Raw genomic sequence first — 24,632 nt, forward strand, 5'->3', positions numbered from 1 at the left:
TTTTTTTTTTTTTAAATTTCATTTCATTTCTGCCGTCTCTGTTTGTTCACAGTGAATTAAGCAAACCTTTGCTTCCTGTGGGAAGAGCTGGGATCTTAATTTCTGAAATACTGCACATACTATGCAAACAAATGGTAAGCAACACTTAAATCAGATTTTTATTTATTTTAATTTTTTTTTAAACTTTGTTCTGCACACATTTATATAACCTGTTCGCCTATGGAGCCAGAAGAGTAAACCAGTAGCTGAACTGCAGATAAAGGCATGCACAGTTAAAGGATGATCAATGATTGGTCATTCCATTAAATGTCTTTCCAGACTGATGATAGATAAAGAATATATATTGTTTATTGTTACACTGAAGTGGAGTTTACCTTAGCAATTTTTTTATTATTCGTTAATTATAATTATACTTTAATTAATAATCAGTTAAAGGAATAATGCAAAATGTGCATCCCAAGAGTATCAGCAAGGCTTAGGGGCTTTTTTGGGCTTTTTTTGTTTCCATTCATCAAGTAAATCACTTGCATTGTATTTGGTAAACATCTATTCAGCATATAGCACTAACATTTAATTTTGCTCACTGCTTTAAATTAGATGAAAAGTAAAAAGATATTTCGGAGAAGAGAGTTGTGATGTTGTCCGGTCTCGTCTCCACAGAGCCATAGGACTGTGGGTTCTTTGTGGAGGGAATCTGGCCTCAACTGGACTGACTTTCTACCAGAGGGAGAGGACGTCCAGGCTTTCATCTCACAGCAGGTTGGTGGCAAAGCCCCGCACTCAAATCAAGAAATATCATTATCATGGGAAAACTCAGAGTCACCATCCGTCAGCTGTTAAACTAACAAGCTGATAAAGATCCCTTTCCAAAGTCCTCGCCATTGTTCTTCCTCGTCTCCCCTTTTTTCCATTTCATCGTCTTTCCCTTATTTATCACTTCCTCAACATATCCATGTCCTCTTGACACAAACAGAAACTCCAGTTCGTTCAGTCGGACGGCTCCAGCCCCGAGGCGGCTCTGTCTAGGAGGATCTTGTCTCCTGAAGAGCTTAGACGACAGCTGGAGAGACTCCTCCTGGAGGACATGGCCAGTGACGAGCAGATCTTTGACTGGGTAGAGGTATGGCAAGTGACACATGTATGCGCACGTTTGTCATCAACCGAGCTCTGCGAGACTCAGCGGGGCAGCCTGTTTTTCAAGATTGACATAACTCAGCTTATTCACACCTGGTGGGTTGCATGTAATGAGCAGAAATACTGAAGTAACAGTTGAGCATAAGTGGCAAATGCCCTGTTACGTTTTTGTTTTACTCTATTGAGGAGAGTATAGCCCAGTACAACTACAGTCTTATCTGCTGGCTACTGAGCAGGAGCAGTTGGGGTTTAAGGGGCCCGGCTCAAGGGCACCTCAGTGGTGGGTAAGCACTTCCTCACACAGATTTCCCAGGTTTTTACATGGGTAACGAGGAGGTGGTGGCGGTCGCAGCCACTTGGTGTTTTGAAAGTACAGATACAGTTCAAGGCGAAATACAAAACTTTTCACATGCTGTCATACCATGGTGCATCGATTGCTCCTTACCACAAGTAACATGCAATACAAGTCCAATGGACTGCTTTAGTTTGAGCTGGTATTATACTTCCCAAATGACTGACCTGACTCTACGCAGACACAGCCTCTACTAGTCGTCCACTTTTAGCAGGGTTGGCAGTTTGATCCCCGGCTTCCTGTTCACATGCTGAAGTGTCTTTGAGCAGGTCCCTGAACCCCAAACTGCTCCCGACGGTCAAATGAGCGTCTTGCATGGCAGCCCGCGCAATGTGTGTGTGCGGGCGGGGGGGGGGTGAACGGAGGAATGGAATTATAAAGCTACTTTTGGATAAAAATGCTACATAAATGCAGTCAAGTTACTATTTACCACTCTTCAGCTGCACAGGTAGTGACTCATAAGTAAGTAAGTTGACTAATAGTAGTACTGAGTACCACATCCACCCTGGACAAGTAGCTGTTAAGTGATGAGTTGGATAACCAAGGATAATAGAAGGGTGTTGTGGTCGAAATCAGAATGTTTGGGCAGAAGCAGAAATACTACGTGGTGCAAAGGGAAACCGGTGGGAACATTTGTCCTGTAGGACCACATGGTTGTCTAAGGAGGGTGTCTCACTCCCATACCCTGACACAAACATGATGCTGCTTCCAGTACTGTGGGGTTTGTTTTCTGTATTCATATTCCAAGTGTTTCCTGTTCCCCGGTGCCCCCACTGCTAAGCTGGGCCATGTGAAACTGACAAATTTTGTGTTTTGTCCTCCTCCCCCGCGCTCCATTTCTCAGGCAAACCTAGATGAATCTCAGATGAGCTCGTCCCCCTTCCTGAGGGCTTTGATGACAGCTGTGTGTAAGGCAGCAGTGAAAGGTAACCACTCCATCACCTGGAGGAGTGATTCCTCTATTCTGCTAAAATCGCACCACTGAATGCAATATTTATACACTGCCAAGACTCTGAGCGGAGCGGCGCAGCACGCACTTACTCTGCCTCCTGCTTTACTGCACAGATGATAACACCAACTGTCGAGTGGACACGGCCATCATCCAGAGGAGATTGCCTGTATTACTCAAGTACCTTAACTCAGACACTGAGCGACAGCTGCAAGCACTTTATGCACTTCAGGCGCTGATCGTCGCCCTCGATCAGCCTCCAAGTAAGTTCTGCCTCAGAGTTTACTCCTCCCAATGAGACTAGGAGATTAATTTATCTTTACGTTTTCTTCTTCTTTATTTCAAGTAGTTACCTAGTAGTTTCCTAAGTTGTGGTTCCACCACTGTTTTAAGCAACAGAATTGTACAAAATGTAATCGCACCACAGGGTCCATTTAGTGGCTGTTCTGGAGCTGCTGATCTTGTCACAAGATTTATATCAGAAGGTGAGGTTTGCATTGTTATCCTGGAAGTGTAGATGTTCAGATTTCCATTTTCTTCTGAGCACTTTAAGGACCTTTTTATCCATTTTGAAAAAGAAGTTGAGACCCCTAAGGATGAACCTATTCTCTGGAACATTAACTTTAATGTAGGTTTAGGTCATTTGAGGAGCATCGTTCAAACTCCGGCACCAAATAACCTTTTCTTGAACACACTGGGTACAGATTACATTGATAAAGTTAATTATATCATCAGGAATTATTGTCAGAAACTGTTGGGATGTACTGAAAAGTTGTGATGATAATGGTAGGTTATATTGTCCCTGCTGGTTTTCCGTCATACTTCCATCCTTTGTCAGGTATGATGTTGTAACCGATATTAAATGTCATTCTATGTGGTATTAAAAATGTCTTAGCTACACTACATTCCCTTTATATGAATGTGTATTTACTCCCTCCCTCCGTCTCCAGACCTTCTCCGGATGTTCTTTGACTGTCTGTACGATGAGGACGTCATCTCCGAGGACGCTTTCTACAAGTGGGAGACGAGCAAAGACCCCGCCGAGCAGCAGGGTAAGGGTGTGGCCCTCAAGTCTGTCACGGCCTTCTTCACTTGGCTGCGGGAGGCGGAGGAGGAGTCGGAAGATAATTGACGAGGGAGGCACCCGGGGACATGACGTAGTAGAGCTGCATCCTTACAGCAGACCAAACATTCAAAATGGGTGTGTGGGCAGGACGACATGTTTACGGCTGGAATTTTTTTCTGCGGTACAGTTCTGAAACATGCCGCCATTTTGAGTTTGGATTCCAACGGCGGAAGCACTAAATACCTGTATTATACATAGAAAATATTTTTGTTTTAAATTTTAACTTACTTTTCTTTTGTTACTTTTTAAGAAGAGACTTAAAAAATACATAGGTTCTGGACTCTTTAATTTATTATTTTTTTAAGGACTGCAAATATGAAAGTTATTTAACATTTGCAGATGCTCACAAAAACAGAACAGAAATAACAATATAATTAATTATAATAACAAAATAATAATTGTGAAATGAGTAGCCTCCCTGGACTCCACACTGTTTGGTTTAAAAACAGGGTAAAACAAAATTATTTTGGGATGAAGGGGAAGCAGAGATAAAAAAAAAGGAGTGGATGCACAGGAACTGTCGACGTTGTCCATGTATGACGTTTGAGGTCAAGGGTCCTCTCCCAATAACCGGAAGGCCTTGGCTTGCTCTGCATTGATATGTACATACACCTCGTGAGAGGTAGAGATATGCATTCAAAAAGCGATGCAAGTCAGTCCACAGAACTGTCAAAACAAATGCAGACGAACAAACCGGATACATTCAAATGAAATGAGCAAAATGCAACTTTAAAAAGCAAATGGCAAGGGTCGCTGAACATGAAATGCTTGTAATACTTCAGACCTACAGAGCAGATTAAATGCTTGTAAATACATTAAAGACAAAAAAGGTATTTAAAAAAAAAAAAAAAAAAAGCTGATTCTCATGATTTGTTCTTTGGATGGTTGGTGTTTGGAGATGTGGGTTTTTGCTATTGGTGGCTCCCCTACAACTCTCTGTGGGTGGGTGAGTGAGTGAGTGAGTGAGTGAAACTGGGGCAGTGTTTCAGTTTTCCTGTTCTGGACAACACTTTAGCATCTTCAAAAGAGCTTTTTGATCTGACCAGGAGAAGCAGCTGAGAGACCAGCTGGCATCCGGCCCAGGATTCACTACATGGGTACCACTCGATCCTCTTCTGCTGAGTCATTGAAGCACCAACAAACAATCTGTAAAATGTCTTTGAAAGTGTCTTAGCAGCGTGTCGCTGTATATTTTTCTTGTTTTTTTTGTTTTGTTTTGTTTTTTTTGTTTCCCCCACACACACACACACATTTTTTATATTTGTGTGTCTAGATTGTGGATGAATCTAGTTGTGATGTGTCTCAATGTGGTCAGGCACGCAGTTTTATTCAAATTACAATGTCTGTGTGGTCACACGCTAACCAGATCACCCGAAACACATTTCAGGCACCCACTGTGAACACAGAGGCTAGAGCTGTAATGATAAATTGATTTGTCAATTTATTGGCAACTATTTTGATAATTGGTTAATTGTTCAGGTCATTTTTTTCCAAGCAAAAACTCCAAATATTGATTGGTTCCAGCTTCTTGCTAGTGAGGATTTTCTGCTTTTCTGTTTTCTGTTAAAAATTGTTCTCTCTTTGTGTTTTAACTGTTTTTCCAGACAAAACAAGCAATTTGAAGAAGTCCCCTTGGGCTTTAGGACAAGCATTTTTCACTTTTTTTCAAACATTTCATAGACCAAACAATTGATCCAATCTATTTATCAAGCAAAAAGCTGAGAGATTAAACGATAGTGCAAGTGAAATTTAGTTGCAGCTCTAATGGAGACTGCGGTGAAGTAGTCAAGACTCAAATCATACAGTTGTCAACTGTTAAGAAGAGCAAACAGGACAGATGATAATGCAAGACTGTGAATCCACACAATAGTCTATGAAACATCAAAAAAAATCGCTGATCTGAAGATGACGTCTTCATATGTCTTGTTTCATCTGACCCAAAGTCAAAAACCTGAAAAATTCAGCTTATAGTAATATATGCAAATATTTGCAGCAAATCTCTTTTGAGAGGCTGAAGTCTGCAAATATTTGGCATTACAACATTTGCTTGAAAAAATTACTGAAAAAATCAATTATCAAAATAGTTGCCCATTCTTCTTCTTTCAAATAATCATTGCAGCTCTATTTCTAAGCATAGACTCAACGCTTATTTTGTTAGAATATGAGCGCTTGGTTCCTGGCTCGTATTCAGTAAGGGTTTGTTTTAACGCTCTTTCCAGAAAGCTGAAACACGTTCCCAATGTTTTCTTTCTATATTCTACACTGAACGTTTATCTACCACTGTACTGAACAGTAAAAGTTGCATTTCTTCTGATGTTAACCGAGACAAAATGGTTAGGGTTGTTGCCATTGGACAGAGCCCCCACCTCTGCTCTCACTGCAGAGATTTTCAATGCCTCTTGTCTCAGTTACCTCAGCTCTCAGTGTAATTACACATCACCGGTTTCTTTCATCGGTTTTACTGCCGTTTTCTGTCCATATTCAAAAGTTGATTAGGGTGAATATGTACTGTACATCTACCCAAGCCTTGATTACCAAATGGGCAACGTGGGCACAGTGAGTTCATTTGTTGTAAAGTTGTGTTTTATCAAATTGCTTCCATTATTTGTGTCAAGTAATTAACTCTTAGAAAACCACAGGCACAGTAGTAGTATTCCATCACAGAAGTACTGAAAGGCTGCAACCAACTATTTTCATTATCAATTGGTCAGACAATCTTTGTGTTTAATCGATTGATTGTTTGGTGTATAAAATGCCAGAAAATGGTTAAATGTAGTTAATAATTAATTTGTCTGAACAGGCCTCAAAAATACAAACATGTTGACTTTACTCTCATAGAAAAAAACTGGGAAATAAGCAAATATTTACATTTGAGAGCCTTGGACTTTTTTTTTTCTGCATTTTTCCTTCATTACTTCAATGATTAATCCATTGACAGACAATGATAATCAATCAACTAATTATTTCTGCTCTGGAGCACTGGTTGGTGTCTGGGCGTCTGGGGGAACACTGACAACACTGACATGTATAGTTGGGGGGGGTCAACGGGAGCCCAACAACAAATCTGTGCCCCCCGGGGCTCCTTCCACGTTAATCAGGCCGTGGGTCTCCTCCTTTACGGGATGGTAAACTCTGAGCACCTTTTTAACTTTAACCAAGGGTAAAGTACTAAATTTAGATTGCACTCAAGAACTACAGCTCCCATGAGTCCCAGCCATAGACAACCTGCCCAAAACTCATCAGAAGCCCTTTTTTTTTTTTTTTTTTAATGTTTAAGCTCTAATAACTGGTTCATCATGCTTCAAATAAATAGGTGCTTAAATGGTGTTGGCCGGTACGTTAATGAACACCGAGTTAACTCAAAAGTATGGACAGAAAAACCTCAGTCTCATGTTTGAGCTTTTTTAGAAAGACAGTTGAAAGAAAAATTAAAAAAACAAAAACAAAAACCCTTTGAGTTAATTTGGCGAGCCTCTTTTCCACGAGCTGCGGTCGTCTGTCTAAACGCCACGCGACAGCGGTGACAATGCTAACCGAGTCGCAGGTTCTCGTGTGTGTGTGTGTGTGTGTGTGTGTGTGTGTTTTTAACTTCGTGGTTTTTGAGTGCCAGAGAGGAAAACACAAAGGTTTCAACGGTCGGTGTCGGCGGCCATGACAGTGGGAATCCTCCGACGTGCTTGTGTGACGCCGCGACGTGACCAACGGCCGTAATGGGGCGGGGCTCGTAAACAGAGAAATCTAAATAAAGGATCGTGCAGAAATTTACTCCAAAGTATCTCACTTTTTCTCGACAAATAAAAGGTAAGTTTGATTCGCGGTGTGGTGGGTTATTGTCTAAACGCACAGTTGCACGGATGCGTTTCTTGAAAACATCACAGTTCGGTTGGTTTCTACTTCATGCAACTGAAATGAATTTTTATCTGCCTTGTGCGACGCCATCACTGTATGAACCAACGGACAAAATGGCGAAATTGCCGAAAATTTCGCGCAGCTCGGGCTCTGGCTCCTGTGAGAATTACCGAAATTTGTTGGCAACGGTTGGCGGACGAGCCAGACGGCAGTGCGCCGTCTCGAAGGTGGTCTGCGTTTTGCGGAAACACGCGCGTACCTTTTCTTGTGTATGGGGATAATGGGCCTCAATGAATGAAAGTAGGTCTGGCAGTCTCACCATTTTTCACCACGCACATACAGTAACACGGAATGGGCCTCGCGGCGGTGTTGTCTTGATGGGCCCTCGTGGTGCTCAGATGCGGGCTGTTCTCTCCATCCAGGTTAATCTCGTGTGATGCCGATACGCCGAGTAGCAGCGACTCCAACCCAGGAGAAGGCCCCCTCCGCTGCAGCAGAGAAAGGTGAGGCCGGGGTCGCCCGTTCACCTGAGCGAAAGCCCCCTGAACGCACCATCATCCCTGACACAGATTTCACCCCGTCGCAACCCCCGAAGCCATAATCTGTAGTCTGGAGATGGATGTGCGGTCGTCCCATGTTTGTTTATGCAACCGTTCATCACAGAAACAAGTCTCTAGACCTGAGCAATAGTGTTATAATCATATACAGAAGTGTATCATGTTTTCTTCTTTCCCTATAGTATTTACCTACAGCGCAGGGGTTTTTTTTCTAAATGTAAAACAAGGTTTTGCCATATGAGATGACCTGCTGACTTTGAAATAACATCTCTTCCTTTTATCGATAGTATTTTATTGTAGATGTTGTGCTGGTTAATTATACATTCATGAGCTTGGGTTCCGGGCAGTATACTGTATTTCAGTTTTGGGTGCCTGGATAAAAAAGTCTAAGGACCCCTTCTCTAAACTATAAATAAAGGCAAAAGTGCAAAAAGGGTTATCTCAGGGTTATCGCTATTTTTAAATGCCAGCGGCACATCTTTTTTTTCCTGCCTTAATGTCAATGACCGTCTCCCCTCAGAGCCTGAGGCCTCATCGGAGGAGTCACCCTCTGCCGACGAGGAGCAGGCGGCATCTTCAGCTGCGACAGCCGAGATGGAGGAGGGCGAAGCCGCGGGCGAGAAGGAGCCCACAGAGAATGGAGAGAAGCCCAGTGAAGGGGCCGAGGCGGAGAAGGGAGGCAAGGGAACAGAGAAGAAAGAGTGAGTTTCACCAGAGAGCTAGTGTGAAACTGACCACTGCGATATTTCACTTTGATGGCACTTTTATCTGTTTATATTATCCTTACCTCTGCTGGATAACAGCAGGCTGCTCCTCTCACGGTTGCGGTGTTGCATTTCCAAACGATGTGACCTGTCACAGCCACATTCATCCCCTCTTCACATAGTTGTCAGACAGATGTACCAGTCCCTTTGCCCGCAGTCTTGGAGGAGTCCAGGAGGAGAGGACGTTGGCGTCAAGAGAGTCTGATAATTTGTTACCTGTCTAGTCCATATCTGAAAACTCAAACAAAGAACAAGTTTATCTACTATGATGTACACAGTTCAGAAGAATGCTCAGATGATATTTTGTTTTCCCCACTTATCCAAAAAAATAACACTGAGCAAAATGTGTCCTGGGTTCTAGAAAAAGCCATTCAGTTTAGCTGTAGGGGATCAAATTGTTTGGGCAGTTCACAAGCCTCATGGACACATTTTTTTTTCATGACAACGTAATGACCTTTGTTTAAACCAACTGTCCAAAGTATGTATGGAAACCCGGGTGGTGTAAGGAAATGTGTAAAAGCCTTCCATTTAGCTGTAGGTGATGAAGTATCAGGGATATTAAACCTTGCTTTTCAAGTTAACAACTCGTAATTTTGGTAATTTCTCCTCCTTTGCTTCTCCCAGACCTTGACAGAGCAAACATTCACCCTTCTGCACACAGTTCACTAGCACAGAAATTCAGTCAGGGTCAAATTATCATGGTGGTCATTAAGACAGATGTTCTGAAACTTAATTTTGTCTTTCCCGTCGGTGACAAACGGACAAAGTGACAAATGCAAGGACTGCGCGGCTGGACAGTGCGCAACACACTGCTATGTTCTCCTACTAAGGTGAGGATGTGATAAAGATAAGGGTGGTAACAATCACAGTGAAATATCGCTTCTAAAGAGTCGACCCACTTCACTGAACTTGTTTCTTGCTCCTTTTGGCGACAGGTTGAAGGATGGCTACAAGTACGAGAAAGCCAAAGTCAAGAAGGTGAAAAGGACGATTCCTGCGTGGGCTAGCGTCACTGCCAGCAAAAAGCTTCCTGTTACCAACTTTGCAGGCACTCAGAACAAAGTGGATAATATCCTCATTGAAGCTATTACGGTGTGTACAAACTTTGTAAATCCATCTCTCAACACAGTCAGTCGAGTGTGTTTTATTTTTCCCTTTTCGTGTGATTTAATGCCCGTTTTCTTTGCAGTCTTGTAATGACAAGTCTGGGGTTTCGTACCAGTCTGTCATGAAATATATAGTGAAAAAATACCCGGAGATGGAGCTTGACAAGAAAAAGTTTCTCATCAAGAAAGCAATGAAGAAGCAATTGGAGAAGGGCACCATCAAACAGGTAAAGAATGTTGCTTTTTAGACAGTATTTCTCCTATGTAGGAATTAAAAAATAAAAACATGTTCTCAAATCTGGAAGAAGCCGCATAGTTTTTCAACAAAGACGTCTCTTTGTCTCCTGTTGTCTCTTTCTCTGGCACAGCTGAAGGGTAAAGGCCTTTCAGGAACCTTTGCCATCGGGAAGCAGTCCACCTTGTCTAAGGTATGTTAAAGCAGAGGTAGGAAGTGAAGTGATGTACAGTTTGATACTAAGGACCTCAATTTTAGCATGCTTCCTTAGTGGGTTTTTTGAATCTCAGGAGATCAGGGCTCATATTTATCAAGCCTTTCAGAGTAGGAAAAGTGAGTGAGATCAAAGTACAATATTTTATGAGTGTAATCCAATCTAATCTAATAGTGTTAAAGATCTAGTATCAACAGTTTCCTTCTCCCATTTTTCCCTATGAGACTGGGATGTGTTTGGTTGTAATCGTCATGTCTGTAAATGGGTGGTGTTTTAGAAATCTGCTCAGAAGCAGGAGTCTCTGGGAGATGCTCTTCCTCTCATCATCACTCGGCTCTGTGAGCCCAAAGAGGCCTCCTACAATCTGATCAAGAAATACTTGGAGCAGCACTTCCCCAGCCTCAACATTGAGAACAGGTACAGTGCGTTACAATTATTTTAATAATTGGTGCTCACTAAAATTAAGCTTCAGACGTGACTTTAAAAAGGAGCAACAATATTTAAAAAGGCAAAAAATGTGGTAAAGTTGAGTTTTTAGAAATTTCAAGATGACACAGCTGAGTAGTTTACCAGTGGTCTAGATTTCAGAGGGTCAGTAACTTACAAAAAATGGGTGTGTAAAGTTTTTTTATTGGTTGGGATTGATGAATATGTGATTGATTTATTGACTGGTTCATCCTCAGACCAGAGGTCCTAAAGGCAGCTTTAGTGAAGGCAGTAGAGAAAGGACAACTGGAGCAGATCACTGGCAAAGGAGCCAGAGGGACTTTCCAGGTAAAGCCCTCTACAACACTGTTCGATTAAATTTCCCTCCAAAATAAGTGACATATGCTGTTAAAAATGACCGGTAGCACATGAATTGTTCAATTCTGGCTGATGAAATTAAAGCCAATGTGGTGGACAAGGATGTAGTGTTTGTCATGAGCACCACTGGTTTATGTCACAAGTTCTGCTCTCAGCCATCATTTATCTGTGCATCTGTAAGCGTTAAACAGTAGCAAGCTTATAAGATAATGTCTTGTATGGTCAGCTTGCAACGTAAGAAGCACCCGCACTTAACCACTTCAGTACATGCTTTGTTTCCGGGACTACATTACTGATTAATATACCAACTTGAGCATCATTTTTTTCAGTAATATTGGATATTGCAAGATATTGCCTTTTAAAGCGGAAAAAAAAACAAAAAACGGGGAAATATGTGTTTTTCAAGTGCCAGTAAACACTATGATAGGTCCTCTCTTTCGTTTTCATACTGGCAGCATAAAGAAATACTATACAGCTAAAAGCTATAGAATCAGTCAGAGGCAAATGACGGGCTGCCTCTGAATTAAGGCTGCAAATAACATTTATTTTTTTTATTTTTTTTTTGTTATCGATTAGGTAAATAAAATGTCAGAAAATTGTGCAAATCCATCCTATTTTCCCAAAACCCAAGGGGACGTCTTCAAATATCAAGACTAAGGAAACCAGAAAATATTCATGTTTTCGTATTTTTAAAAAAAAAATCCACTCAGAACGATGAGTCAGTTATCAAAAGCGTTGCCAATTATTTTTTCTTCTGATCGACTAATCAATGAATCGACAAGTTGTTGCGGCTGTAGTCTGAAAGCACTATAAACCAAACCACGTAACCTAAAAATGTTTATATCCCACTGTCACAGTTGAAGCGTACTGGGAACCAGGTCCTGCTGAAGGGCGGTGCCTTGGAGGACGCCATCACAGCTGCCATCACAGCCATGAATGAACCTAAAACCTGCAGTACCACCACTCTACGCAGATACCTAGTAGACGCCAACAAGGACAGAAAAGAGTACCAATTAGGTGAGACTCCCTCTCGCTTGCTTACATGACTCAGCAGGACCGCTGCTGACTGGCTGCTTTCTCAGGTAAACACATATTGGGATTGACTCGGGGGGACAAGTATTTTAACATTAATGGTTTACAGTTGGAAAGGCAGTTCTTAAATTTACTCAAAATCATCACTCAGAATGTTTATAGTTTGGTTTCTTCATGTGGTTACCACTAGGCACAGCAGGGGAACCAGGAACATAACTATAAACGTCTCGAACCACACCTACAGTACAACTCACTTTTGTTCATATCCTCAGTTTGTTCCAAATGTGCATAGTTCCCCCCCCCAAATCTGGTTAAATACTCTATCCAAGCCTCCATCTCAAACCTTGTGTACAGCACTGTGGCGCTTTGGTGTGTGAATTTGTTTCCGCAGATCCCGACAAACCTCTAGCTCTTGTTCTGAGGTCCTTCTGGAGATTACCGATTGGCTGGAAACAGCTGTTTGACTACACAGCAATTCGGACAGCTGTTTCCTCTTTTAAATGAAACATCAGATAACCACTTCTTACCGATGAAAGAGCAGGAGCAGGCACTCTAAATATGCACACACCAACACTCACGTCTACTAACAAGCCTGGCAGGGGTCATGTGAAGGCATTGATACAGAAATTGTGCTCTTAGTCTTTTTTTTGTGAAAAGTGGACTGCAGAGATGTGGATTATGCTGCAAGAGTGTTTAAGAAGCTCACATGGATGTTTTTTTTGGGGGGTGGGGGGTTGTTTTGTTGTTGTTTTTTAACCATCAGTGGAGTTTGTAATTCAGTGTAACCACAGCTGCTATTCTCTGCAGAGGATGAAACTAACTTTTACATCCACATTTCAAGCCCAGAGGGTTGAGCAGCTCAAAAGGTAGACTCTTGTGTTTAGTTTCCCTGCGTGGTAAGATCTGGGTAACAAGGTTTGTGCGTCCAAAATGAAATGACTAAAAGGGTAACTTCTTTTCCTTAGTGGCCAATCTGAGGAGAACCTTGACAAAGTGTAAAGTACTCGGATGGATGGAGCAGATCACTGGTCACGGCTTCACGGGGACCTACCAGCTCTCGTTCCCTTTCTACCCAAGGTATAGCAACTACAGTTGGAGAAAAGGGTTCCATTAATTAACCATTTGATTTTCAGAATACCTTTTTTTTTTTAAATCACACTCTGTCTCAATGCTTAAAAATCTCAAAATTTTGGGTTTTGGTTCCTCCCAGTGTCAGAAAAAGACACTGCCGGTCAGCAACACGCCCAGATATACAGACTGTTCTTCTATTTATGAGATATGGATGGTGTAATTATGAAATCTTCGTCTACTAATTGAGATATTCTTAGCGTATAATAATTAGATACAGAAGTAATTAGAAAAGGTCTCCAGTCTATTTTCTTTAGTGAATCCAATACGCTTCCATAGTATATAGTATGAAAAAGTTTAAATATATTATATATTTGAAGTCAGACAGTTCAGTTAGTAGCTTGCTTTGGAAACAAAATCCACAAAAAAATGTGGGGGAAATAATTAACATACCCAGATTTTGAGATATTTGCAAGCTGAAACTTTTTATGTGTGATCCACCTTTATATGAATTGTCATATCTTAATTTTCATTTCTCTCTTTAGCCCCACCATCCTGTACCCAGACAAGTTCAAAGAGCTTCAGAAGCAAAACACTCCACCCAAGCGGAGGCGGACGGTCGACTCTTCTGATGAGGAAGAGTCAGAGTCAGAAGAGGAGGAAGAGTCTGAGGACGAAGCTCCCTCCCGTAAGAGGTGGGTGTGAAAGCTCTTATTTGGTCTTTGGATAGTATTCCTAAATACAGGGCTTTAGTCTGCAGGGAGTTTCCCCATCATTTCTAAAGACGCTTATGTAACGGCTTTGATCAAAAGAGAGTAATGTCTGCACAGTGACTCGGAACCACAAAATACACTAATCCCAAAGAGTAGGAGTACGGAGACAGTAACAAGTACATTTACTAAAGTATAATTTGGAGTGACTTAACTTTAGTATTTCATTTTTATACTATATGCTTCTGCTCCATTTCGTTTCAGAGGAAAAAGCCTTTCACTGCTGTACATTTAACTGACAGGTAGAGTTACTGGTTACTCTAGAGATAAAGATTTTACATAAAAACGAGAAGATTTAGTTAACGTGACCAATGTGCATGCAGAGACGCATGCGGTGTAGAGGGGGGAAGAGTTTAACCCAGGTTAATTTCTGTTGCTACAATTTTCAGATGTTCCCTAAACGCCTCACGTCTAGGGACTCGGTTACTGCAGTGCGTACAAATCAGGCAGGTCTGTGGACTTAATTTAAGCCCCTCTCACGCTGGACAAGAAACCCGCTAACATCTGGATGTTGTCTTCAGTGGGGAACGGTACGGTTCGCTTTCATTCCCAGGTCAAATGACTCTGCAGTGATCACGGGTATTTATCAGTTCCAGCTCCGATCGTCAGCGATGGAAACATGACACACCGGGCGATACGCTAATTGTCGCTCCCCTTTTTCCGGCGCGATGCTATGACGCGCGCCAGAGTCCCGGAAATTGGCGCGTAACTAGCTAGTAACATGTATTGTTGTTTTTTTTTTTACTTTTACAGTCACTCGGAACAACGTGTAACGGCAGTTTTGTTCTTTTTTAAAACTCAACGCATGCAGTGTTGAGTTTGAAGAGACTGAAACCAAAGATTTAAAAAAAGTAGCCACCTTAGCATGGTCACTGGCCTCCGTAGTCATTGCTGCTTTCTACTGTTGACCAACCCTGTTTTCCTGCATGTCTGTGACGTCGAACGTGACACATCAGAAAAACAAAACAGAAACTCAAACACATCTACTGGCAATGGGAAAGGAGTCAATCACCTTTTTGTAACATTTAAAAGAACCTGCATATACGTGCTAATTTTGGTGTAAAAAAAGGGGGGGGGGGTGTATTAGTTTGAAAAGAATGAAACAAGGCGCTCTAATATAAGATTTACATAAGTTGAAACCGAGTGATTTTATCTACCTGGCCGGGTCTTGTTCTACCTTGGCGGGCTGCCCAAGCAGAGCCTATTTATGAGAAAGGCAGACTTTTACTTATGTAGGATTTCAAATGCTGGACTTTTACTTGTAATGGAGTATTTTTACACTGTGGTATTGCTGACTTTTACATGAGTAAATGACCTGAACACTTCTGCCACTTATCTCAAATATCTCAAAAAGATCAAGTTTTAAGTTACATGAAGGGAAACGTGTAAAAATCATTACACATGAAGATCTCCACCACTTACACCGACATAACTATATCTTTTGGTCGCGGCTATGGACAGTTACCAAGAAGAGGCTTTACCATAAATAAATCAGAATTTACAATAAGTATTTTATTTCATTAGTATATAGTTTCTCCCTCCACCTTTAGAGTAGCAGAGTATTAATGTCTGCTCATAAGGGGCATGATTAGTCACTCCAATTTTTTTTATCACAGTTACCATGGAAAAATACCATATAAAAGTTGTGCATATTTTGCTAAAGTGATCAGATTTTAACTTTACAGTAAATTTGTTTGAAATGAAACATGACATATTTCAACCCCCTGGTCTGAGAAGGGGGTTTTGGATTTTTTTACACTAAGAAATCCCTGTTAAGGGATTTGGTTCAATCTCTTTGTTGTAAGCATCACTCAGAAATTTGAAGATTGAGCCCCAACAAAAATTAAACAGATCAGGCCCCATTTTTAACCATTTTGACCTGTTGAAGATGTAACTGGGATCGAATGTTGTCCATCCAAATTAAGGTGTGGTTTGGAGTCAGTGTGTAGGCGTTACTCTTTTCATCAGTAGCCTTGCACCTACATGTAATGTGTGTGTAATTATGGTCCTTCTATTTAAGTAACTGCTGCCTGTTCACATTACTCTTAGGAAATCTCAAAAGAGGCCTCCACCTAAGGCTCGCCGTCCTCCACCGACCCAGAAATCTCGAAGTGCTAGTCAGTCAAAACCTAAAGGCAGAGGACGTCCCCTCACAAAGAAGTCTCCGGCCAAGCCAGCGGTGTCTTCAGCCAAGAGATCGCCAAAGAAACAGTCAGCCTCTAAGAAGGAATCCACACCGCCATCTAAAGCCACACCTGTCAAGAGAGGAGCTCCTGCAAGAAAGCCCAAAACACCTGCCGTTAAAAAGCTGAACAAAAGGGCGTCCAAGCGACCAGTGTCCAGAGAATCATCCCCTGAGGAGGCCGTAGTCACAAAGGAGACAACAAGGAGCGGGTCCAAGCGATCTAAACCTGAAGAGTCGACCCCTGATGCGCCTGTAGTTAAAAAGCCGGTGACCAAAGGTGGATCCAGGCATCCCGAGCCTGAAGAGTCGTCCACCGAGGAGCCTGTAGTCAAAAAAGGGGCAAAGAGCAGCAAGCAGTCCACTCGTAAGTCAAAGAGAGGGAAATTCTGAGCCCAGAAAGCGCCTTCCACGGACTGGGCCGCTCTGAATATGCAGCAGTCTGCCGCTTTGTTTCAGTGCTCTCTCTCTTTTTATCATTGTTTTCTCCCTTTTTAATGGGGCAGTAGTTTTTTTATTTCTATTGTAGAATAAGAACGTTATCTTATCCTAACATTAAGTTTACTGTACATTGAGAGTTTCTGAATTTCCTTTTAATCACCATGTTTAGAAAAGCTCAGTTAGCGTTGCCGTTACAACAGATGTGTGACCAGCTGCCAGCTCGGGAAACCATAGCAGGATCCGACATACTGTAACTAGAGCCATGTAGTGACTTCTGTTTTTATATCTCTTCCTCATCCACTCTGTAGGTGTTGGCAGCACACATTCCTAATATCAAATGAAGTGCGATATCAGTGTTTTCGGAGGGGTTGAAAAGAATGTCCATTTTAACTTAAAATGTGGGTTGAAAAGTTTTAACAGTTACTAATATTAATATTTTTTAAAACACAGATTTTAAGACTGTTGTCTTGTGTCCTGGACACATTTTATCAGTTATCCATATGTGTCCTTATATCATTTTATTATTAATTATTTGTTTATTTAAAACAAACAAACAAAAGATGCCCCCAGAAAGGATTAGGCCTGCTGGTGCCAGGTTGAGGACTTAACAGAGGATCAAACACTCGTTAGTAATCTTTTCAAAACAAGTCACATTGGGTAAAAAGTCTTTTTTTTTTTTTCATGTGTGTGTAAACAAGCATATACATAAATTGATTTTATTGCTTCACAGCTGTAATTCAGTACAAATCTGTAAGAAATGTGTGTTGTGAATAAGAAAAAGGAGGATAATAGCTCATACATACCCTGCATGCATGTATTCCTTGTGTTGTTAAGCTTTTTTTCCAAGTCATTAATAAAATGGCTATATTTGTAAACTTTGCTCTTAAGTTAATCATTTGAGTGGAGAAAATCTACAATACAACCAGTTTGTGGTTATCCTGATTCTGCACAAAGCTACGCTTCCCAACTGTGGGGTGCTGGAACAACCGGGTGTCCTTCAAGGAATTTTGAAATGATCCACTTGAGCGATTCACCCGATTTAACCGCCTCACTTCCCGGAAGCGCACTCGGTGCCAGTTTGTAATGTATGGGGGTTGTATAGCCTTACTGTCAAAACCATGTGTAATGATTGGGTTCATCCTGGGACAAAATCTTCAGAAACAGACTCGACTGTTGGATGTTTTGATGTCTGTTTTCGTTTTTTCCAACTGTGTCTAGAGAAACAACAGCCTCGCACATTCAGATTTGTCGATTATATTGCCAATATTATTCTTCGAAATTATTATTATTATTGTAATCAAAATGTATAGTACGTTGCCTGCACGTGGAAGAGAGGTACGGGGCTCTGTGCGGTCACGGAAATTAATTAGTACATTTAACTAGCGTCGCCTCGACCAGCTCCAACCGTAAAATGCTGTTTCTACGCCGAGCTGTAATTCATCCAATAGGAACAGTACTTCTTCCACCGCAGGGCGATTTGTGATGTCAACGGGAGGAATTGCGCAAAGATCAGGAATGTCTGGACGGGGGGGTGATTAAACGCGTTATCTTCCACTGTGTCACGTGAGGCAAAGGGGGGGGGGGTCACATACACCTTCCTCCGCCCCCTGCTCGCCCCGCCCCGTTCCGGCATCAGCACACCTGGAAGACGGAGTGGCGGCAGCAGGTAAAGGTGAGCACCACCACCACCACCACCACCAGCAGCAGGAGCAGCAGGAGGAGGAGGAGGGCCGCGGTGTCAACAACGGCCTGGGAGGAAGACGCGGACCGGACGGAGGAGGCGGTGGAGGCTCCCCGGGTGCGAGAAGTGAGTTGGTGTGATTTGAGAGCTTTGTTAACGGCCGGTGAGCTGCGCGCAGGTTGAGGCGCTCCGCTGCGCCGTCGGCCTACACGGGACGGAAACGAATCCGCAGCTTTGACCAGCCCAACGCCTTCCTGCGCACTCACAGCGACGACGACGCGTTTGCGGCGCTGGAAAGGGGGATTTAAGGGCAACGGCCTGCGAAGCGATACACGTTAAAAGACCTGAATAATGTTTCCTGTTCTTCCAAGATGTACGTACCGTACACAACACGGGGCCGGACCTGGACTTTGCTGTATATCCTACTGGTTTTTTAATCCCCTGTTCTACTACTTGTGTGACTGTTTGACTCTAAAGTTGAGTTTCCTAATTTCTCTGTGTGTTTTGACAGGGGTTTAAATGGACTCTTGCTCCTGGTTTAGTTGTGCTCTGCTAAGATTCTCTTGCTGTGTGGTTTCACAGGGAAAAATACGACAGCATGGGTGAGGCTCCAGTGAGAGAAGATGGTACGGTGACAAGATCAGCAGAGGTAACTCTGGAAAAGGATTTTTCTATTTGCATTAGTGTCTTCGTGTGTGTGTGTCTGTTTTTGTTTGTTTTGCTTGAACTTGTGCTTTTGCTGTAAAGTATGTGGGCTCATTTCCTGTGGATGACCGCTGTTTGGATGACCAGATAGAGCAGCTGCACGCTCAGCTGAAGTTCCTTAAAGTAAGTCCAGATCCGTCTGAGGATTCTTGACATTTATCAGTGTCTCAAAAAAGCCACTAACCGATGCCAGTTTTTGTGGAGAAAACAGTAACTAATGCGCCTGTTGTCCTCAATCAGACATGCAGGAAAAGACGGCCTGTATCCCTAAAATTCTCCATCAAAGGTGTGAAAATGTACAATGAGGATGAAACGGTAAGGACGGCGATTTCTCCCCAGTGAAATCGGTATGCACACGCATTGACAGCTTGATCTAATCAGTGTGTTTTTAACCTGAAAGCGTTAAGGATTACAGTTAACAGTGTAGTTTCAGTCTTCTGGCATCTCTGGTTCCTGTGTGTTTTACTGCATGTCACCCTCCGTGCCCGCAGACCCTCCTGATGGCTCACGCCCTGCGTAGGGTCTCTCTGTCCACCGCCCGGCCCATCGATGCCCAATTTGCCTTCGTCTCCCACAACCCGGGCAGCACCGATGCCCAGTTGTACTGCCACGTCTTTCGAGCTAGGCATTCCAGAGCGGTAAGGACGTGCCCATGAAATATCTGTGGGATTTGGGAATTGCTGTGAATATGGTCTTGTTATAAAAACCTTGTCGTTACGCGTCAAAGGGAGAATGTGTCGTGTGCGGTATTTTTAAAGAGACCTGGGGGTTGGTGTATGAGAAGGGGGCTGATTAAAGTTTTAAAATACTGCAAACAAGTCCACCAAAGTTGCGCCTGGTTAAACTTTACAGTGCAGGTATCTGTCACATTCTGTGAAAACCTGTACAAAAACGTTGCGGTACAGTGCCACAACAACACAACTGAGATATAGATCAATAGTCAATATAACCATTTATCGTAATAAAAAGAGAAATAATTCTAGTACGGTTGTACTTTTTCTCAAGGGAACTGCACACTCACACAGGTGTTTTCAATCACGTTAAAGCTGTGTGGAGCTATGCTGGGAATTGCACGATGTCACAGACTCTGTGGTACCAATAAGAATGATGGGGGGGGCTTACCCCGACCGGGAACGAAACTAGAACACGAGTGAGCGAGATGTCAAACAAGCTCAGTCTGTACACATCCACACAGTCCTAAAAAAAAAAAAAAAGAGGTATATGTGGAAAAGACCTGTCTGGGTGGACTCTGGGTGTCTAGAGACTTTAATGTCGCTATCACAATAACCCAGGAAGACTTTTAACAAGAGGGAGACCCTCATTCACCCCACGCGTTCGGACTGGACACAGTGACCTGTTGGTAAATACGCATTCTCACCATTCTCATCGCATTTACAGGAAGAGACCAAAGCCCTTTTTTTTTTTATAAAACATAACCATACCAACTCTTAACTAACCACACCCGTCTCTAAACCTAAATTCACCATTGTAACGTCATAATCTTCTGCTTAAAACCATCGTTGCTGTTTGGTGCGCAAATAACTCTGCTTCAGCCCATAGTCCCCATAGCATTTATTCATTTTGCGGTGAATACATTTAGAGCGTTGGAAAGGGAGGTTAGTGTTTATTGGCAGAGACAGAAGAGTCCATTTGTGGTGACACTTGTTCCAAAATAAAGAGAGACGGATTGCAATTCTTTGTTTCGTAATATTATTTACTATTGGATGTCTGAGGCTTGAATTTGCAAGCGAGGTCTTTTAAAAGTGTAATTGTACTTTTTTTACCATTTACTTTGCCACGTAAGAATCAGGTTTATGAGAGGACACGGGAAAGCGTTCAACAGTGTTAACTTGGTCTTCTCTTTTTTAGGCCCAGTTCCTGAACATGCTGCTGTGCCGCTGTTTCCAGCTGTCTTACTTAGAGAAGCACCCAGAGGAGGCCCAGGACGACTCCGTAGGCTCTATGCCTCGTCGCAACCCTTCACTGCTCAACCACGGTTTCCCTCTCAGTGTCAGTGCCCTGGTGTCCTTCAGGAGGGCCCCTTTTCAAGGGTTGTTGCCAGGCACTAAGGTTCGGACCTTAACATCTTCTTCCTCTATTCACTCCTACAAGTTAATATTATTGTGTATCGCTCTTGAACGGCAGCGTTTCCCTTTTTAGTTCGCAGTTTACCCTTAAGAAGCCTCTAAGTTATATTTTTCTGTGACAGCGCTGAAATGATTGATTAATCAGTAAACAGAAAAATAATCTACAAATATTTTGATAATGAATTAATCATTTCAGTCTTTTTTTTTTTTTTTTAAGGAAAAATAATGAAAAAATACCAAATATCTGCATGTTTCAGCCTCTCAAAAGAAGATTTGCTCATTTTCTTAAACTGAGTATTTGGGGTTTTTGGACTTTTTTGTCCTTTTCAAACTAGTTGCACTCACACAACATTTTATTTTCCCCAATCAATAGAAAAATCAGAAGTCTTCCGACGACCCACACAGCAGCCAAGATGAAGTCTTCCCCACCTCCTCCCCCTCCCTGGTTCGCAAGAAAGCCATCCGCACCAAAGCCCTGCGCTCTGGGGCTTACCGCTCCTTCACTTTTACGCCGCTCAAACAGCGCAATGTTCAGGAGCGACTGAACGCGACACAAGGTGGGCCGAGTGTTCACAGAGTGCTATCAAGAGTCAGAGAGTTGCTTAGGTAAAGCCAACCCCCTCAGTGTTAGGTGATGGGCAGTCACTCACTGTCTGTCGTGGTGTCAGAAGGTAGTTTTTGTCATTTAAACTACTTGGTAAAGGTGATGGTTAATAGTCTTGTCTCACATGGGTCGTAAAACATTTTTCTTAAAGCTTCTTCCTGTTGAGCTTCTCTCACTAATGTTTATTTGACTCTTAACACGCTGAAACACGAGCTTTTAGTTTTATGGGTTATTTCATCACCACTTGCTACGTTCTTAACCGATCACTCACTACACGGACCTTGCATTACATTGGATGTGTTCCCACACAAACTTGGCTGTTGGGTTACGTCCACTTTTGAAACTCTGGAATTTAAAAAACAAAAAACAAAATCCAGGTTCACAATGATTTCTCTTCTTACGTGTGAAACAGAAAAGGCGGAAGACAAGACACCGGTGAGGAGGTCCCGCGCTCCAAGCCTGGCCGAAACAGAAGAAGCACTGGCTCAAGCAGTGTGGTGTTGGGCTGGTATCGCAACGTGAGCGTCCCTCATGCATTTAAGATACCTCGCTGACAACAGCTGCCTTCTCTAGCCCTTTATTTTTTCTGGAATGTGTCAGTGGTTTTTATAATGGCGTATCATCTGTATTTCAGTGACAGCAGCTATTCACTGCTGGCAGATGACGTTCTGGGTTCGTACCTCCTGTGCCCCCATCCTAAAAAACCTAAGTGTGGCTCTCTCATCCTTCGCTCCCCCTCTGGCCTGATGACCTACCTTATAGAAAACACTCGTAAAGGGAAATTCCTGCTGGAGGTAATTGGTTTTTTTTGGTCAAGGCATGTTGAATCTTATACATAATTATTAGCAAACAAAAAGCCTGCTAGGATAATATTTGCTTAGATTCATGGTGGGGGAAAAAATACTAAGATGTAGACGGAAATAGAGAGGAAATAGTTCTCTCTCCGGACTAGTTCCAAACTAGTTACATTATGAATAACACTGAACATATAATTATATTATCTTTTTCAATGGAATATTGATATTGTAGTTTTTGTATCAAAGGTACCTATATTATTTCACCAAATATGAACCCTTTCAAGTTAAATTTCCTCTTGGGTATGTATGTATTTTGTATCCTTTTTATATCAGGTGAAACATCAAAAATCCAAGATGCAGTTTTTGTGGCTCATTTTGTACATACATACATAAAAATTCAGTGTTATATTTAGAAACCGTGGTAATTGGGCCTGCATTTAAAATACAAATCAGTGGATCTCAACAAAAGTTGGCCTTGCAGAACCCCAGTATTGGATGTGTGGGTTTGTGGGTGTTTAAGAGGAAAAATATTCTTAAATTTTAAACTGTCAAACCAAAGTATTGCAGGTATTTGGACTTATTTAGTGTGCTAAATTTCATAAAACAGCACTGAGACAACCATTTATGAACCGTAAACTGAATGATGAAATTATTGTTGGCATTTAATCATAAGTGTATTTGCAAACCAAAAATTCGGTGTAACCCTAGTTGGGACTTGTGATTTTATAGTGAATTTTCTCTGTTTCTGTCTTTTTATCTTTGTGTTAGAAATGCAAGACTGAGTTCAGCTCCATAGCAGAACTCATTGAGTACTACACAGAGACCCAGGATGAGCTGCCAAGCTTGCTGAGCTGTGCCCGTGTAAACCACTGTTACGAGTGGGAGGAAAATACCAGCAAACAGCAGTCTGTAAAACAACACAAGAGCCTGAACAAAGCCCAAATTAAAAGTAGCTCCAAGAAGAGATGGTTCTAAACCCTGGACACTGGAACATGTGGTTTGCCAACGTCTGAGGATCCAAATTAAGTGACACCTTTCCTTTTTTTTCTCTTTTGCACATATATCATCTCTTACTTCAAAATCACATTTGGTGTTGTGGAGAGGCTTCTCAAACTGTAAAACATAAGGCACCTTTTAACAGCGTTGGCACTTAATGTATATAATCATTTTATGAAAAAGTACTTATTTGTCAAGGATGTAATATTTTGTGCTTGCTGCTTTTATGTCTAAGTATATTTTTTAAAAGTATTTTTATATGTTGCTATAGGGCATCAGAGGAGTTTGTTAGTGTTTTTTATGGTGTGAAATTAATAACCTCAAACTGGAGTGGACCTTGTCAGATTGTTGCCCCTGATGGCAGCTAAAGCCATAACTGTTTTTCTTCTTCTTCTTTTTTTTTTTTTTCTTGCATTGCGAAGATGTTATGCAAATATATCTGATCAAATTTTATTGTTTCATTGAACTTTAATCTTGCTTACATGTTGTTATTCTTTCTGTGTTTAGTCATTAAACCTGGAGGTTATGAAAGTAGTAATGTTATACGGTGAACTTCTGATATAAGAAAGCACGACCATGACATCAGTTATTTTTTGTATTTTCCGACCTCAGAGTGTATTAGTGCACTTATATCACAGTCACTAAGAGGGGAAAAAAGTAGGGTGTGTTCGAATTTTTTATGTTTGTTTTACTGGTAATTTTAACCGGTAATGTTGTGTACACTTTAATATACCTTTTGAACTGATGTTAGATCCGTGGTCAAGTTTTTCAATGGAACTTACCTGTAATAGACACTAATATATCATGATATGAAATTAGGCCTCCCCTGGGATTTCGATTATCATAAGATTTTTTTTTCCCTGATATTGTTTTCCTGTCCAAGTTAACTCATTACAATTAAGTTAACGTATTTCTAGTTAGTAATTTGTACCATCTTTTCCACATTAGGCCCACAAACAGTTTTCTTATTGTTCACTCCTGTTTGAGATTAAACGTCAGGTGTTTTCTGTTTTCAATCCACGCCCTGCAAAAATTTTTTTCCATCATTATATGACTCTGCATGGCACAATCTCTCCTGCACCTTTGGCAGTGAGAAAGATGCTACTTAGCTCCGGCGAATACTCGGGCAACTTGTACTTCACACAATTTCTAAGTCATACGGCAGAACTGCACACGGGA

At 41.8% G+C, this 24,632-nt stretch overlaps 3 protein-coding genes across 6 annotated transcripts in view; all 3 read left to right on the plus strand.

Annotated features, from left to right (window-relative positions):
* eif4g3a (eukaryotic translation initiation factor 4 gamma, 3a) overlaps window positions 1-4,385 on the plus strand; it is a 51,052-nt gene extending 46,667 nt beyond the window's left edge. The window contains exons 30-35 of the mRNA XM_040158807.1: window positions 53-134; window positions 661-759; window positions 974-1,120; window positions 2,331-2,412; window positions 2,552-2,698; window positions 3,386-4,385. Coding sequence (XP_040014741.1) covers window positions 53-134; window positions 661-759; window positions 974-1,120; window positions 2,331-2,412; window positions 2,552-2,698; window positions 3,386-3,567 — 739 coding nt within the window. The 3' untranslated portion in view covers window positions 3,568-4,385. The remainder of the gene's footprint in view (window positions 1-52; window positions 135-660; window positions 760-973; window positions 1,121-2,330; window positions 2,413-2,551; window positions 2,699-3,385) is intronic.
* Window positions 4,386-7,197: 2,812 nt separating this feature from the next.
* Window positions 7,198-17,685, plus strand: hp1bp3 (heterochromatin protein 1, binding protein 3). Of its 3 annotated transcripts, none has more exons than XM_040116196.1 (13): window positions 7,198-7,362; window positions 7,833-7,913; window positions 8,488-8,668; window positions 9,499-9,561; window positions 9,667-9,823; window positions 9,921-10,064; window positions 10,206-10,265; window positions 10,564-10,703; window positions 10,970-11,060; window positions 11,948-12,107; window positions 13,088-13,199; window positions 13,736-13,885; window positions 16,010-16,535. In XM_040116196.1, the coding sequence occupies exons 2-13, from the start codon at window positions 7,847-7,849 to the stop codon at window positions 16,533-16,535; spliced, it is 1,851 nt and encodes a 616-aa protein (XP_039972130.1). In that variant the 5' UTR covers window positions 7,198-7,362; window positions 7,833-7,846. The 3 variants fall into 3 exon arrangements, with proteins under 3 accessions (XP_039972130.1, XP_039972131.1, XP_039972129.1); XM_040116195.1 differs by lacking the exon at window positions 7,198-7,362 and adding an exon at window positions 7,701-7,710 and having other exon boundaries at window positions 16,010-17,685; XM_040116197.1 differs by lacking the exon at window positions 9,499-9,561 and having other exon boundaries at window positions 16,010-17,685.
* Window positions 17,686-18,199: 514 nt separating this feature from the next.
* Window positions 18,200-24,198, plus strand: sh2d5 (SH2 domain containing 5). Of its 2 annotated transcripts, none has more exons than XM_040116503.1 (10): window positions 18,200-18,390; window positions 18,847-18,913; window positions 19,012-19,092; window positions 19,210-19,284; window positions 19,461-19,607; window positions 20,839-21,039; window positions 21,430-21,613; window positions 22,073-22,178; window positions 22,295-22,454; window positions 23,226-24,198. In XM_040116503.1, exons 2-10 carry the CDS (start codon window positions 18,863-18,865, stop codon window positions 23,430-23,432), a joined length of 1,212 nt encoding a protein of 403 aa, XP_039972437.1. In that variant the 5' UTR covers window positions 18,200-18,390; window positions 18,847-18,862; the 3' UTR covers window positions 23,433-24,198. The 2 variants fall into 2 exon arrangements, with proteins under 2 accessions (XP_039972437.1, XP_039972436.1); XM_040116502.1 differs by lacking the exon at window positions 18,200-18,390 and adding an exon at window positions 18,397-18,637.
* Window positions 24,199-24,632: the final 434 nt, after the last annotated feature.

Source organism: Xiphias gladius, chromosome 21 (assembly GCF_016859285.1).
Source record: "Xiphias gladius isolate SHS-SW01 ecotype Sanya breed wild chromosome 21, ASM1685928v1, whole genome shotgun sequence".
NCBI classification, from domain to species: domain Eukaryota; kingdom Metazoa; phylum Chordata; class Actinopteri; order Istiophoriformes; family Xiphiidae; genus Xiphias; species Xiphias gladius.